Source organism: Tupaia chinensis, unplaced genomic scaffold (genome assembly GCF_000334495.1).
Source record: "Tupaia chinensis unplaced genomic scaffold, TupChi_1.0 Scaffold000043_1, whole genome shotgun sequence".
Taxonomy (NCBI): Eukaryota; Metazoa; Chordata; class Mammalia; order Scandentia; family Tupaiidae; genus Tupaia; species Tupaia belangeri.
This window is the reverse complement of record NW_006159499.1, coordinates 240,176-257,873: the sequence shown is the minus strand read 5'-3', so window position 1 is coordinate 257,873 and position 17,698 is coordinate 240,176. Positions and strand designations below refer to the sequence as shown.

The 17,698-nt window shown below is 39.2% G+C and overlaps 1 protein-coding gene across 4 annotated transcripts in view; it reads right to left on the bottom strand.

Annotated features, from left to right (window-relative positions):
* Positions 1–17,698, bottom strand: part of TOM1L1 (target of myb1 like 1 membrane trafficking protein) — a 45,172-nt gene that overhangs the window by 2,663 nt on the left and 24,811 nt on the right. For 3 of the 4 annotated variants that reach the window (XM_027773265.1, XM_006140764.2, XM_006140766.3), the window contains 7 exons: positions 17,158–17,291; positions 14,170–14,230; positions 13,151–13,268; positions 11,730–11,826; positions 7,508–7,559; positions 5,173–5,278; positions 3,670–3,751 (listed from right to left, as the gene is read on the bottom strand). In XM_027773265.1, coding sequence (XP_027629066.1) covers positions 3,670–3,751; positions 5,173–5,278; positions 7,508–7,559; positions 11,730–11,826; positions 13,151–13,268; positions 14,170–14,230; positions 17,158–17,291 — 650 coding nt within the window. Of the gene's footprint in view, positions 1–3,669; positions 3,752–5,172; positions 5,279–7,507; positions 7,592–11,729; positions 11,827–13,150; positions 13,269–14,169; positions 14,231–17,157; positions 17,292–17,698 lie in introns of all 4 variants that reach the window. The other variant, XR_003549952.1, reaches the window with a different exon arrangement.

Here is a 17,698-nt window from a genome sequence, read left to right as displayed (position 1 = left end):
CTTAAAGATAGACATCTTATAAAGCCAGTTCACTTTTGATTTAAATAAGAAATAATGGCTTGAATTTAGATAATTTGCTTGAGAAAAAAAAACTTAATGACACAAGCAGTAAGGCACTACTAGATGATACTAAACCCACAGAGAAGGCCTGCATTTAGATTCCTGGTCAACCTGAACACACTGGGTACACCCGCTTCCCTTGTCATCCACACTGGCTGGGAGACTGCAGGGGAACGGGGTATCTTCCTACTCAGGAAATCAAAAATTGTTCATTTTTTCCTGGTTTGAAAACACTTTTAAAAAATAATATTCCAGCTCATTTAACCTATATGATAGCAGTCCAGACTCCTGACCAACCTCGAGCTTATGACTCTGATTTCTGCCTTTATATTATCCTTTTTCTATGACATCCTTTAATTGTTTTATGTATGTCTCACAGATACCTGTATAATTCCCCAAACCATGTCATTCATATATACGATACAGCAAAACATGACTCATAAAAATCACAGTATTTTGAAATTATAGTCATCAACTTCCTGAGGCCCCTGCATGGTCCTGTAATTTTAATATGTTTCTTACTCTAGAAGGCTTTGTCTTTCTTTTTTTAAAACAATTTCAGTCTTCCACACACTCAAGCCTTCGATCTTTCTCAGTAAACCTCCCTTCTTCATAAAGTAAATGCCTTGCTATGGGAACCTCTTCATCTTTCCTTTGCCAAATCTTTGTTTAACATCTGCACTATCCTGTGACCTCCCAAATACTTCCCTCCTTCAGTTATCCCCTCTTCCTGAATCTTCAGCCTCTTCTATCCATCAGCTTACACTGATGCTCCAACAGCTCCCATTTTATATGATACAGTACAGTCTTTAATCCCATGTCTACTTGCAGTAACCGTCTCAGTAATCTTCCAGCTGCCAAGCCACCTTCCATCATCTCTTCATGTTTAAGTTTTAGTAATTATCTGCACTTTTTGTCTCTTATTTCCTCTCTTTAATACACTGAAAATTGACTTCTGTCTCCATGAGTCCACCAAAATGGATTTATCTAAAATCACTAATGATTTCCATGTTACTTAATCCATGGTCTAATTTTCAGTTCTCATTTTGTCTTTTCAACCATGTTCTTCACAGTTGTGCACTGGCTTCTCTTTGCTTCCAAGTTACAATTTCACATCTAGTATTAGGTCCCCTGTTTCTTTATTCTTTGGTGTGTCCATCTCCTTGAAGTTGCCAAAACACTTTCTTTGGATATTTGTACGAACTGCCCTGGGTCTATAATATTTATCCCAAACCTGTCACCTGACTAACACTTGTACATCTCGGCTTTCATGCCATCTCCCCATGCTTTCTGTGACTCCCATTTAAATTAGTTCTTCCAGTTATATACTTTTCTAAGATACCATATTCTTTAATACTATTAACCCAAATTGCAACTGTATTTGCTTGGTTTAATTTCTGTCCACATCACATTTAGCCTCTATGAAAACAGTGTGTTTCCTGTTCAACATTACAAATTAGGTACACATCACGGATCCTGGCACGTGGGAAATGTTCAATAAATTTGTCAAATGAGTCATGTGTCGTGTGTATGTATACCTGCTGCTGTTGTGCTATGTCCTGCTAGAGCAAAAATTCTTTACGTGGGGTTCAGCAACCAGTGATGTGAAATTCCAGAACTTTTCTGCAAGATTCTGTGCTTGTCCTTGCAGAGAATTTCCCTGGACTTCATGTCAAGGAGACAGTAACCGCCACCCCCCACCCCTCACCCCCACCCCCAAAACTAAGAATTAGTTGGTAAAGAATTCCAAAGCTTCACCTCTTCAACTTCCTTATGTCTCTCTCACCTTCACTGTCACACTGCCAGATCAACTTACGGCAATCTCCTAATTAATGAATGTCATCAAGCACCTCTTTTTGAATGCAGAAATGAGAAAAAACATTAAATTCTAGAAAGCATACCTACTTTTATAACAGTTTCTAAAACACAGATATTTGGTTGTCAGAAAAGTCATGACACAGTTTTGCACAGAAAAATACGTCATGACTTTTCCGACAACCCAACGTATTCAGTGATATATCTACTTTATTAAGCAGAATATGTAGGACATTTTCTCAATCCTGAATTAGGAAAAAGAGAATTACTTAGTGGACACTTAAATCAACTAATGTTCATAAATTATTCCCAAACTGATCACTTCATTGACAATTTACACCAGAGGTGAAAACACTAAGTGTCTACACAAGTCTGGCGATGAGCAGACGGGAGACTGCAGAGCACACCTTGCATAAAGGAGACGACTCAGCCCCAACCTGTTCCTGGCAAGTAAAAATGTGTGTTTGATGTTGACAGAGTACCCAAAAGATTAAGAACGCTTTCATTTTATTTTTAAAATCCCAGTTTTTAACTGGTGGTACTTTTTTCTTTAAATGATAGCATACATGCACTCACTAGAGAGACGGGTAACTTGAGAAGGTATCCACCAGGGGGGATGGCCACGCTGCCATTCCTTTTTCATTCCACCAGGGGGGATGGCCACACTGCAACCCCTTCTTCATTTTCTTGAGACTTTGGGCCCATGTGCCCAGTGTGTTTCTTGAGCTGCTGAGCCGGTGTCAAACCATGCTATAGGCCATGTGAGATCCAGTCCACCCAACTACCATACTACCAGCTGGTCTGATGATTAATTTTTTAAATGTATATTTTAAATTCTGCATAGGTCAAACAAAACACAACTATAGGCAAGAGGAAGCCTGCAAGCTGCTAATTTCTGAAAATGGACTCCATAAACTCACTTTAGTCATTTTTAACAATTTTGAGGAAACTTTCAGTCACTGAAAGTATATATACTAAAGTTCCATTGAGCCTATCATCTCCTAAATATCTATATACATCTGGCCCTATGAAAGTATAAACTAATGGTGCTTTAAGGGTTCCAAGTTGAAAAATAATTTTTTTTTGAGAGGTTTTTGCTATAGGGTGCATGTGTGCGCCAGAAAGAAAGAGAAAAAAATGAGAAATCACCCTCCGGGGGTATGGCCATGCCACAATCCCTTCTCCATTCTCCTCTTGGGATTTTGGGCATGCACGCACATGCACCCAGTGTGAGTTTAAGCCATCAGATCTGGGACTGGAACGGCAATCGACTACATGGGAGTCCAGTAATGTAGCGATTACGCCATCTGCTGGTCCCGAAAAATAATTTTTATAATAATAACTTCATATTAGTCCATTTTAAGCACACTGTCATCAAATGTAGTGAAGACTAAAAACAAATTCTTTATACATTTTTTGGATCAATTCTCAAAGAACAGCTAAAAGTTCCTATCAATATGGTATTATCTTACATCTCTGATCACTGAATAATGCCTTTCTCAATCTAGAGAGACCCTGACTCTGCCAAGGCATCCATGAGGAACCTATTAATGAACATGTTGGTTCCGGTCGATTCTTAATATGAAACCCCAGCTAGGGGGTTTAGCCACAAAGCTAGGGATGATAAGACCACCAGAAGCAACAGCTGCCATAAAACCTCATAAATCATTTTTAATAAGGCCATCAATTTCTGCCAAGCCCGAAACAAAGTCAAATGTATAACCAAGCCCTGATAGCTCTGCTATCAAAGGGAACCAAGACAAATATAAATGAATCATTCTGTGAATGACTTACTCTTCAGTGACAGCAGGCGCTAAGGGATCAAACTCCATTACTTCGTAGTAATTGTGTGGCTGGAGATCATTCTTTGTCATCGCTTCAGGCAAAAAAGAGAACGGTAAACACACACTGTGCTTTTCCAGACTACACATAATTAATATTCTCTTTATAATTTAGACTTCAAGTACAATATCCTGACACAACCAAAACAAGGCTGGTGTTCCCATATTCCTAAGTTCAGCAAATCTATACATAAAGATTTCTAAACTGAAATTAAATGTTCATTACTTTAGAGTTCAAAACACAGTAGCCCTCCCATATCTGCAGGGACTACATTCCGAGACCTTCAGAGGAGCTGGAAACAGGGAACTGTACTGAGTCTGATACACATTTTCTTCTGTATATACACACCTATGCCAAAGTGTATCAATGAGGCATATAGTAAATTGTGATAACAATAAGCAACCAGTACTGCATCTGGTTTTTTCTATATTTACATACTTAGGAGAGAGTTTAATTCATAAATCAGGCACAGTGAAAGATTACAACAGTAACAGGATAAAATAGAATAACAGTAACATGATAGAATAATTATTACAAAACACTGTAATAAAAATGATTTCAATATGGTTTCTCCTGTTCTTTCTCTCAAAATATACTATTTTCACCTATTTTGGACTGTGGCTGACTGCAGGTAACTGAAACTACAGAAAGTAAAACCACAGATATGGGGAAACTACTGTACAAATTCAGTCCAATAAAAGCATTTTTTTCTTTTTCTTTTTTATTTTTTTAGAGGTTTTTGCTATAGGGCGTGTGCACTCGCCAGACAGAGAGAGACAGAGAGACAGAAAGCGAGAAATCACCCCCCCCCGGGGGGGGATGGCCACGCCACAATCCCTTCTCCTCCATTCTCCTCTCGGGATCTCAGGCACGCACGCACACGCGCCCAGTGTGAGTTTTAAGCCACTGGGTCCAGGACGTGAACCGCGGTCAACTATGTGGGAGTCCAGCGACATAGCCATTACGCTGACTGCTGGTCCCAAAGCATTTTTTTCTTTAACTGCCAAAGGGCACCTGTGCTCACCAGATACACACACACACACACATGTATACATATATAGATATACACAGAGAGAGAGAGAGAGAGAGCACTCCCTGGTGGAGTATGGTCAGACCACAGCCTCTTTCCTCTATTTCTCCTTTCCATCAGGATTTTAGATATACAAAGACAACCTGTTTTATGAATAGCTGGGGGAGGACTCATCCCATGGTTAATCATGTGGGATCTGGCTCCCAATGCATGGAGCTTAAGAGCACTTTTGCCCAACAAAAGCATTTTATAATCTCCTATTATCAGTTATAATAGCATCTGCCCTAAATTTACTTCATATAACTTAAAAATGCAAATGAGCTCCTCTAACTTTTCCTATCAATTTTTAATGACTAATCAATCCCTGGCAGACTCACGTATTCTCACAAGTTTCCTTATTTGATGTAAATGATAGTCTTACGGACCTGGGTGATTGCTGGGCAAGCGTGGCAGCCTCTGGGTTGATGGTGTTGCTGTGGCACTGTGTAGACTGACTGGCTGTAGTAATACTGAATTCGAATGTTCTGAAAACTGAAGGAAGTATAATACATGTTCAAACATTCAACATTAAGTTTTCATTTATTTATTGTCATTTACATTCTCCTAGGCTTCCAAGTGGCACTGCTCCCAGAACCAGATACTCTTGATAGAACAAGAACCGGTAATTATTAACTATTATTTTAGGGTTTTTTGGGGTAATAACTACTTGTAAAATTTACTACTTTTTGTCTGGTTTTGTACCCACTGCACCCCATTTTCCATATAAAACTTTAAAAATCATGTTGCTCTTTTTCATTTTAATTTACCAAAGGGTGCATGCACTTGCTGGAGAGAAAGAGAGGGAAAGTGAAAGTGAGAAAGCACGCTTCATGGGAGGCTACCCCACAATTCCTTTTCCTTTTTTTCTTGGATTTTGGGCATGCACGCTCACGCAACAAACATGTTTTTCAAATTGTTGGGGCTGGGACTTAAACCATGCAGTCAAGCCATGTGGATCCAGCCACCTTTACCACCATGCTATCAGCTGGACCGAAAAGGCATTTTGCTTTTAAAAAAAGAGGCAGGACTGTGTGGGTCAGTCCAGATTCTCTGTTGTTTCACTCTGAATACAAAATGTCAGCCTTGAGCAGTAAAAAATAAAATCTTAAATCTAGGAGAGGCAGAGAGTGATGCTATCAAATTAGAACTGATAAAAAGTTAATCTTCATTAGAAATATCTCTGATAATTTTCTTCATCCTTTCCCCAAAAATGTCCAGGTACCTACAGAGTTGCATTATTAACAAAGCAGTAAATAAAATAGAACAAGTCCCTGTCATCACAGAGCCATCAATCAATAAATATAAACAAGTCTCAGATGGCACATACTATCATAACAAAATGGGATGATGGGGAAAAGAGAGGCTGGGGTGGGATACTGCCCAGATAGCTAGTGGTCAGAGGATATCGCACCTCTAGAGACACTTAGAGCCCTGAATGAAGTGAGCCCTGTGATTAGCAGAGAGGATAAGTTCACAGGTTCTGAAGTGGAGGCGGCCAGTGTGTAGCTGGAGCAGAGTAAGCCAACATAGAGGGGCAAAGGGTAACTGGTGGGATCAGATCGCCATTTCAGGCTTTACTGAGGAAAACAGAGTGAAGAAGAAAATAATAGGTAGGTTTTGAGTAAATGTGTGACATAATATGCCTTCACTTTTTTCAGAAAGCTGCTCTGGTTTCTCTTTTGAGAATAGATTATAAGGTGGGGAGGAAGGGAGAGCAAGGAGGCAAAAGCAATCACAAACAGCAATCACAAAGGGCCACTGCGTTATCCATCTGATGGTGCTTGGACTGAGATACAGAAGTGAAGGCCGTAGGAAGTGACAGGATGACGGACAAATTTGGAAAGCAAAAGGCAAAAAAGTAGAGGTCAAGCACTATTATCCATGGTTTTTAACCAGAGCAACTGGAAAAGTAGAGTGGCAACTTACTGAGGTGAGAAGTCTGTAGGAAGGGCGGATTGGAAGGAAATCGAGAGTTGTGATGTGGATGTACAGTTCTGAGTTGAGGAAGGGTGTCTAAGCCAGAGATACAAGCTGTATGTTGTCAGAATTCACACGGTTATTTCAAGATATGAGACCAAAAAATCAAAGAGGAAGAAATACAATTATTGAAGGCTGAGATGAAGCCCTAAGGTCCTAGCATTAAAAGGTCAGTAAAGGAGAAATACACACACACACACACACACACACACACACACACACACATACACACACACACACACACACACACACAAATATAGAAGTCACTGGTGCCCTGATAGGAGCTATGTCTGCAGCATGGTAGGGATGAGAGCCTGTCTGAAGTCTATCCAAGAAGGCTGAGATGAAGCCCTAAGGTCCTAGCCATTAAAAGGTCATTAAAGAGAAATACACACACACACACACACACACATACACACACACACACACACACACACACAAATATAGAAGTCACTGGTGCCCTGATAGGAGCTATGTCTGCAGCATGGTAGGGATGAGAGCCTGTCTGAAGTCTATCCAAGAAGACGGGAGAAAAGAAAAAGAAGACAGCAAATATAAATAACTTTTATGAAATTCTGATCCTTAACCATCTTTCTAACAGAAGTAAGACAAAGGAAAAGTCCTAACAAGGGCTATATGAACACATTACTGAGTGGAACATGAGAAGGAATGACTAGTTCTTGTCTTTTGGCTACAACCATCTGCTGACCCAGTACACTGCCAGGACAGGGTTTTGTTACTTACATTTTCATACGTTTGCCTCGAGGTGAGGTTTTGGCTGGTCCTTTGGGTAAACCTAAGATAGTGTGATAACACAGCATGATTACCCTACAGTGAGAACACAAATGCAAAAAGTAAGATGATTTTCCTGGTCTAACGACAAAACCTAAAATGTACCTTCAGACTATATGAAGTGTTAGTTTTATACAAAAACTGCCATCTGGCTTCAGTACCCACCAGGTCATGATGCCCAGATATCAAAGACATAAAGCACTGTCCTGTGGCAGCAGGCCCTGAGACCCTGAGGTGCACACAGTAATAAGAACAGAGCCTTTGGGCTTTCCCATCAGAGTAGCTACCACATCATCATTTCTGGAGGGATGAGAGATGTGCAGGGTAAAGGTTGAGAAGAAACCTGAGAGATGGATTGGCAGTAGATGGAGTAGATATACTTCGCTCTGTCTTCAACTGAGTGTAAATAACTTAAAGCAGGGCAGAATGCACAGAACCGCTATTTGAGGACTAAAAATAAGCAATAGCTGTCTGATCTGGAAAGAGGACTTGCGTATCACTGAATTGTTGGTGAACTTGCATTTTTTGCCCTTTTCTATTCCCTGACCTGAATGCAATGTACCCTGCAACAGAAATGTGAGCATCAGTGAGGACAGACAGAGCTGCAGGGAACCTCCTCTCATTCTCACTCAAGAAGCAGGAAAGCAGAATCCTAATGCTTAGAGTATGCAAATAAATTCCTTGTCTGCTGTTTGTCCTCTCTAGTCTCTTACACCATGGTACCCTAAAATGGCTACAGTCACAGCAGAGGTAACAGGGACCTATACACCTAGACTCCGGGTGAGGAACCAGCATAATGGTTAAATCACTGGACTCTCATGCAGCTGACCACAGTTCAAGTCCTGGACCTGGCTTCTTAAAATTCTCATCCTGAGAGAACAGTGGAGAAGAGACTGTGGCATGGCAACCTCCCCTTGGAGATGATTTCTTGTCTTTTGTCTCTCTCTGTCTCTCTGGTAAGCAAATATGCCCTGTAGCAAAAATCTCTAAAAAGACCAAAACGGGCCGGTAGGTGGCATGGTGTATAAAGGCACTGGACTCCCACATGGCCAACCACGATTCGAGTTTCGGACCTGGTGGCTTGCTTTTTTACTTTCCCTCTCTCTCTCTCTCATTCTCTCTCTCTGTCTTTCTGGTCAAATTAAAAAATAAAATGAATAAATAAATAAAATTAAATAAATAATTCTTTAAAAAAGAAAGACCAAAACAAAACAAACAAACAAATAAATAAAATTCCAGGTGAGAGGAATCTTCTTCTCCAACAACTGGAGCTGTGATACCGAGAGGACAAGGAGAACCCCTTGTTTCTTTTCCCTTTCTATCCTGCATTTAACATAGATGCAGCAAGCTCAGTCCAGCACATGCATGGCATAGTAAGGTAACTAAAATTCAGCTTTATGACCAGAAAACCAAAAAGGGTAGCCCAAGAGACTAAAAAGTACCAGAGAAGTCACAAAGATGAAGAATTTCAGGAAAAAGAACTCATAAAGTTGTATATAAAATGCTCAGCTCACCCGTGACTGTGTATCAATGGATCTAATCTCAGGATGGTTAAGGTGTTGAAAACTGAACACATCAACTACTGTCCACACCTCAGATTCACCACGAGGTGGACATATATGGGACAGATGTGAATTGCACTCCAGAATGTGCTTAGTAGCAAAACAAGATGACAGAGAAAATAATCTCAATGACTTCATCCCATCATCATTACTGATTTTCAAGGATCCTTCTGTTATGAATAATTGCATCACAGTTCTGTTATGGTGAACATATTACACTGCAAACACAAAAGGGTGGGGGAAAAAATCTCAAGACTGTCAGACATTTTACTGGCTAATTTTGCCTTTCATGTGTGATTTTAGGCATATGATTTAACAAAGACATATGCCCTCATCAACTTATCACTTCAAGGTACGATACTATAAAATATTGGTCTAATAATTACAGTTTCCTGCATCTGTAACAACTTTTTTAAAGAACTATTTAATTTTATTTATTATTGCCACTATTTTTCAATTTGCTGTAAAGCATGTACACTCACCAGAGAGAAGGAGGGAAAGTGAGAAAGCAAGCAGCCAGGTCTAGGATTTGAACTGCAGTCATCTATGTGGAAGTCCAGTGCCCTAACCACCATGCCACCTGCTAGCCCCCATCTGTAACATTTTTTAAAAATTCAAAAACACAAGGCATAGGGTCAGCTGGTGACGTGGTGGTGTTGATGGCTGAATCCCATGTGCCAACACATGGGATTCAAGTCTCAGATCCAGTGGCTTGAGAAACATGCTGGGCACATGTGCATGCGTACCCTAAATCCCGAGAAGAGAATGGAGGAGAAAGGACTGCTAAGTGGCTGTCTCCCTAAGGGCTGATTTCTCCCTCTCTCTCTCTCTCGTTCTATTTCTCTCTAGTGAGCACACACATACTCTGGCAAAAATTTAAAAATATACATACACATATTCTTATGTCCCATTATATTTTGCAAATAGAATATAGTATACGCATACTACTTTGCACCTTTTCTTCCCACACATAATATATTAGTGGTTATCCCTCATATAGAGCCCACTTTTCCTGCCAACTGTATAATAAAATATTACATGATTTCCTTAGTGAAGCCCTATTTGATGGATACTTGAGTTGTTTACAATGATTTGCTACTGTCCAAAATGTTGTAAAGAGTAATCTAGGGTACATCTAATTTTGCAAATTTACAGCATAAATTCTTACAAATAAGAAGTTCAAAAGTATATGCATTTATAATATTAATAGATATTACCCCTTGCCATTCCTAAGAGCAGCATAATTTTGTGATTATTATCTGTGTGTCCATAGCCAGTGAAGTATGTGATCAAACATTTGGACTCCTGCCAATCGGAGATGTAAAATAAACAAACGTCTTTCTGTAATTTAATTTACATTCCTCTAATACAAGTGAAGTTGAATACAAACATATTTATTTATGGGTTGTTAACATTTCTTTTTCAGTGAACTCTCAGCTCATTAGGCTTGCTACTTACTGGCTATGGGAACTAGGGCAAGTTCTAGTCCTTCGGTCTCAGAATTTCTCCTATACAAAGAAATGGCAGCACTGACCCAAAAACTTTTACAAAAAATACACAAAAGAAACAAAAATAGCTTAGCAAGGGACCTTGCACATGGCAAATGTCTATAATTGGTATGGCCATTACTTTTTTTTTTTTTTTTTAATTTGCCAGAGGCAGAGAGAGTGAGGAAGCACCACTCTCCTCATGGGGGATAGTCATGATGTAATCCCTTTTCCTCCACTTTTCCTTCCTTTCAGGATTTTGGGCATGCATGCACACACATCCAGAAGATTTTGCAAGCCACTGAGTCCAGGACTTGAACCACACATTTAGCCATGAGGGATCCAGCTCCATTAACAACCACACTAAGGGCTGACACAGGCCATTACGATTTTGAAACTCATTTATTTTCCTCCTCTATTGGCCTTGTTATTTCTCTTGTGTTCTTCCTATCCCTGTGACCACTAAAAAATAACAGATACAGACAATTTATTAAAGGCTTATTATGTACCAAGTGCTATAGTAGCAGGGGGTTTTTTTTTGTTTGTTTTTTAAGAGGGATTTTAGACATAAGACGCATATACTCACCGGAGACACCAAGTGCTATAGTAGCAGGGGGTTTTTTTTGGTTTGTTTTTTAAGAGGGATTTTAGACATAGGACGCATGCACTCACCGGAGACAGACAGACAGAAAGTGTGAAATCACTGCACAGAGGGATGGCCATGCCACAATCCCTTCTCCTCCATTTTCCTCTTGGGACTTTGTGTATGCACACACACTTGCCCAGTGTGAGTTTCAAGCCATTGGGGCAGGGTCTTGAACCACAGTTAACCATGTAGGAATCCAGTGCCTGAACCACCATGCTACTTGCTAGCTCCACAAACTAGCCATTTTGCATATTGTGTATTACTGAGGTTTTGTTAGAATCCTATCAAGTATTCTTCGAAGAAAAAGGGAGATTCACAGTAGCTAAGTATCTCATCCTATAACACATAGAAAGTGTGCTGAGATTCTAACTCAGGTTTACTTCTCAAGACTCTACTTTCTTCTATTATGCTATGTTTTTTTAAATATATGGAATCAGAATACCATGATGTCAGTTCTACAGTGTTATCAACATACTTACAGGGGTACTTCTGTATTTTCCGAAGCTAGCAAATCCATCTGTGGATAAAGACTAGGTTTCACGTTGTTTGTTACAACAGGACTCGGAGATCTGAAACCTAGAACACAAAACAGACTTGTTTGACTTGAAAAGATTTATTTTCAGTCGGGTGTAATATGCAGAATTTTTCATAGTAAAAATCAACACAAAATAAAACAAAACACGTTGAAGAGATTACTTTAGACAGTTGTCACCATAAAATCAGGGAACTTCCTCTAACAAAAATTTTACATTATTATTATAGTTGTTAGAAGGAAACATTCATGTCCTGGCACAAAAAGAGGTTGTCGTAAAAGAAACAAGTATTATATTATTGTATTGAGTTTTCTGAAATCCCAAGCTGATTCAGAATGGGAAGGGTTTTACATGTCTTATTTTACCTAGTACAAAGTTCAGAAGTTATGGGATATAGAGAATTCTACCCTCACCTACAAACTCTTAACTTCCCATAATCTTAAGTCAAACCTCTCAAAACAAATCATTATTTTCCTCCCTTTAAAATATCTGATAAAAACCCAAAAAAACTTTCCAATATAACTGATTCCACATATTCCATTGGTTTATAAATGCAAATATACAATATTTTAGAAATAGGGAAACTTATAAGAAAACTACGAATTCAGTGGTACTGAGTATTTTATTTTATTTTTTCCACTTTGGCAACATCAGATACCAAAGAGAAACAAGCTGACTTTAGTTGGTAAAACTTCTGGAATTCAGCATTTTCACTACCCTTATTTTGCAATTTACCAATACTTTTTGGGAATAAAAGGACAAAAGATGGCAACAAATAAGTTGAATATAAAATTCCAATAAACAAAATTTCATTTACCTTCACAGCAACCTTTTAAAGCATCCATTGGTTTATGAAATAGGAAAGTCTCAAAGGTTAGGTAGTTAAGAAGTGGAAAGACTGAGATTTCAATTTGAACTTGTCTGACTCTAAAACTTGTTTTTCCTTTCACATTTTACCACCACATGGGACATGACTCCTAATTCCTGAATTTCTCTATCTTCACAGACTATTTCCTTACCTTGATGCTGTGGTATAGGAGAAAAACCCAATGCTAATAGTATAGGTTCAGAGTAAACTTAAAGATTGGCCATAGAGCTCAACCACTTCTATGAAGTAGGCCAGGTCAATTCCATGAGATTCTAAGGCAGTGGAATGAGTTTCAAGGATCCTTCCCCTAGACACATCCCATTCCATGATTGGGTCTGACGCAACCATTTGCTAAGAAGAAATAACATCACCCAATACAGTCCTCTGAGAGTCAAACTGCCTTTAGTCCTTCTCATGTGCCATTTAATTATGAAACCATGGAGAACTATTCCACATCAAGCTCTTCTGCTAGTTTGAAAAAGCCCAAGCGCTTATTTACTTAAGTCTGAAAGCTGAGCATTCACGGTGTTGAGCTCTCCTGGCATGGTCCTAGGCATCGGAGGGCTGGGACTTAGGTCCAGGAGATCACGAGATGGGGCAGAAGGTTCACTGGTAGTCTGGAGACAGAGCAGAGAAAAACACAATTTAGAAAAAAAATATGTCATGTAGTTTATCATGGTTTTCTTTCTATAGACTTCCCTTTGAAGAGGGAAGGACCTATTTGGATGTATTTTGAAGAATTCTCTGTTCAGTGGGCATTACTAACATGAGTAAAAACTCACCACTTGCATAAGTTCTTGCTTAATTAGGAAATCTTTCAACTGCTTATTAATAACTCAATAACATGAAGTTATTAAGACAAATATGTTATGCCGTTCAAACCTCTCCAAGTTGAGCTGGCCCTATAGCCTGGTGGTTATGGTGAGCCAGACCCCACATGGCCAGCTGCAGTTCAAATCTCAGCCCCTGCCGTTTACAAAAAAACACTGCGCATGTGTAGGTGCGTGCAAAAAATCCCACCTGGATGGTGAAATGGAGACAGGACTATGACATAACCTCATCTAACTATGGGGTGATATCTCTTGTAGTTTCTTTTGTCTTTTTTGGCATGCACACGTGTCCTCTAGTAATTAAAAGGAAAGCACACATAAACACCACACATGTCTCCTCTTTTTTACAACCTGTTTTAGGTAAGTCTTGCTTCTTATTGTACCAAACTGAAGTGTTCATTTATTTATTTATTTTTTGAGGTATTTTTGCAAAAGGGCACATGTGCTTGTCAGGGAAATAGAGTCAAAGAGATAGAAGTGAAAAATGCCCCCGTGAGGAATGGCCTTGCAGCAATCTCTTTTCCTCCATTCTCCTCTCAGCATTTTGGGCACGCACATGCATGCACCCAGTGTGGATTTTAAGCTGCTGGGTCCAGGACTCAAACCATGGTCAACTACATAGGAATCCAATGATGTAACCATTACTTCATCTGCTGGTCCCATCAATTATTTATTTTTAATCACTCACATTGGTGGCTTCCATCTGGTTTCCATTTTGCTCCAAGATCCTTTGCTGGTTTCGAGTAAACCTGTTTGAATTAGCAAAATGCCAGTATTTAATAGAATAGATATGGAAATGCTATAAAAGTTATGTTACTAAAATGCAAAATATTTAGGAATGAAAATAGCCTCATTCATACTCGATTTCCAGTAAAATACTTTGAATCGCTTTTTTCTAATTTATCAAGAATTAATACCTTAGAGACACTATAAGAAAACAAAACATGTTACTAATCTTTTTTTATTGCCAGTGGCCATGTATGTTAGAGAAAGAGAGCCAGAGAGATCCCACAATGAGGTATGGTCATGCTACAATCCTTTTTCCTGCCTTCCTGCCTCCTGTCAGGATTCTGGGAATGCACACTTACTCACCCGGTATTGTTTGCTTGACTTTTGAATTTGCCAGGGGGTATTTGAACACACCAGAGGAAGACAGAGAGAGAGAACGTGAAAAAACATGTCAGGGGACAGCCATACTGCAATCTTTTCTTCTCCAGTTCTCCTTCAGAATTTTGGACATACACACATAAGTGCCTAGCATGTTTTTCAAGCCACTGGATCCAGGACTTTAACTACACAGTCAGTCATGTGGGATCCTGCTGCCTTAAGCACCATGCCACAGGCTGGCCCCTGGTACCAGGTGGCTCTGTGGTCAGGATTTGAACCCTAGTTAGCCACATGTGATTTGGCTTTCTATGTACAGCATCTAACTATCGCATCATGGGGCCAACCCATGCTGTGCTTATCACATCCAACATTTTGACAGGTATTGTCCCAAGTAGATAAAATTTCCAAGTAGATAAAAACAGTCATAAGCATTTTTATTGACTGTACAGAACAAGTATAGTCTACTAAGCCATTCTACTCTTTTATGATAGTTCTGCATTAGGTATAAACAACCTTTCCAGATTGTTACTCCTGAGTAACAAATTTCAATTCCCTTATTTTCACAACTATATTCCTGGATGTAAGGAGTAGAGTTTTGGGGGTTGTTCCATGTATTTTGCATGTAGGATGATCATGACTCTTTGGGGATCAGAGTACAGACTGTGATAGGCAGAAAAAAGACACCTTTTCAAAGATTTCCACATCAAAGTCAATGGAACCACTGAACATGTTAGGTGACACAGCAAGAGGGAACTTTTAAATGTTTTCAAATGGAACAAAATTTGCTAGTGAGCTGACTTTAACATGGAGATGATCCTGGCATACACAGATGAGCCCAATGTAGTCATAAAGATCCTTAATTATGAAAGAGGAAAATGTAAAAGAAGTAGGAATGCTATAACATAAACAGAACTGAACCAGACATCGCTGCCTTAAGGATGGAGAAAGGGGACCAGGAGCCAGGGAAAGTGGGCAGCCTCCTGCAGAAGGTGTAAAATATGAGGAGATAGATACTTCTCTAAGAACCTTCTAAAGGAACTGCAGCCTTCCTGACATCCTGAATTTAACCCAGTGATACGCACTGAAAACTTCTGAGATGCAGAAGTGTAATTTATTATCTTATGAAGACAAATTTGCTTTGTTTTATTCCACTAAGCTTGCAGTAATTTACTACGATAGCCAAAGACAACTAAAACACCTAACTGGTATCTTTTCTCTAGGGGAAAGAAGTTCTCTCTTAATCTTAGGACTTAAGTGTTTCTTATCACATAGTTTCATGTAGTTGTTTTGGCACATCACATGTGGTTCAAATTTTAATCAGAATGAGCTGTTCACAGAAGGGAATCCATATCCTAATACTTAGACCAATTTAACATACATACCCCCTCTGAGGAAGCCTTTACATAATAGTCTTAGGAGTTCCAATGGAGTTCTCCAAACTCAAAACCAGAAGACAGCACTATACTGAAAACTAGGCAGTTTCCCTGGGATATTTTTCCACTTAGCAAAGATTTTTACCACTGAAAACAAAGGGCAGGGACTGTGAGCTTGTTCAGTGTTAAGAGAGAAAGCACATAGGGGCCAGCAGGTGGCATGGCGGTTAAGGCACTGAACACTCCCACTTGGCCAACCACAGTTCAAGTTCCAGACCTGATGAATTGCTTTCTCATTTTTCCTCTCTTTCTCTTTGTCTCTCCCTCTGGTCAAATTAAAATAAATGAATGAATAAATTAAATCAATAATTCTTCAAAAAAAAAAAAAAAAGAGAGAGAAAGCACAACACCTGGGCTTGCATCATTTCTTGCCCTGTCACCTTTTCATATGAATACTAGCTATCCCTAAACGGTAGTTATATATTATATGAAATAACAAAGGAAAGAAACCAGCATTTCAGAGCTACTGGTTTTATTTCACTATTCTCTTGGCTCACTCATCATCAATAATAAAAATAAATAAATAAAACACCTAGGTAATGAATTAATTAATTCATTAATTAAAAGGCTAACTGGAACATTAATGGGGAGGAAGATAAATTAATACTTAGGGGACATCGATGTGCTAATACTCTGCTAGCTGCTTTTATATAATTCTCTCATTTAATCCCTATTCCACAATGCCAAGAAAATAAAAAAGGCCAATCTCATCAAATAGATATCATTAGATAAGAAAAAAACCCTAAGTCTTAGAAAAGTTATGCGACTTATCCAAAAACATCGGCTAGATTTCAGTCCAGGAATATTCACCTCTCTCTCCTGTTAGATGGGTATTATTCTTCATCATCTGGTTAGAAATATGATCAATATTTGGAACATCTTCAGTAAATCTCAACAGAGACAGAGCTCCAAGGGCACCTAGAAGTGTTACTTTCACTAGAAGGAATATTGGGCATTCGGTGAGTGGGGAGTCACGTACGGACTCACTGTCTTACTCAAAGTGACACATACGACTTTTGTTAAGAATAGAGGACCTAGAAAAATGTTCCCTTGTGGACACTTGAACACGAAGGTTGAGTAACTGGTGGTAAAATTAGCATTGGTGGAGGGTCAAAGAGGGTTATCTATTTGCTTACCTCTCATATCCAAGGATGACATTATTCAAATCCTCATTCACTTGAATTAGTTCAACAGTTACATCTTCATTCTCCACAACCACAAGCAGGTCCATGATCCTTTCCTGCATCTCCCGACCCGTCTTGTAAAGTTTCTGTTAAAGAAAGCAGAAACATTTCTTCCCTGCTAGGAATGTTCTGTGAAGACAGCTAATTTATTAGTCTGCACGTAACTGTGATCACCTCCACAAGGAGTCCCTATGGGAGACTACCAACGTAGTTAACTGTGGACAGCTCATCTTGGCTGTCAGAAGGCAGTGTGTTATAAAGTGATTCCATTTTCCTCTAACAGTCAAAACAGGCATGAATAAGGACACCGTGGTACACTGGTAGTTAACAATGGACTAAGAATTAGAAGTGCTGTGAGGGAGTCTCTAATGCACTGCTTATTAGCTCTGCTGTGTTGGAAAAAAAAAAGCATCACCTGTTTCCTAAATATCGGTTATCTCCTTGAAAAATGAAAATTACACCACTCACCACATCAACCTGAAGGGTTGATGTA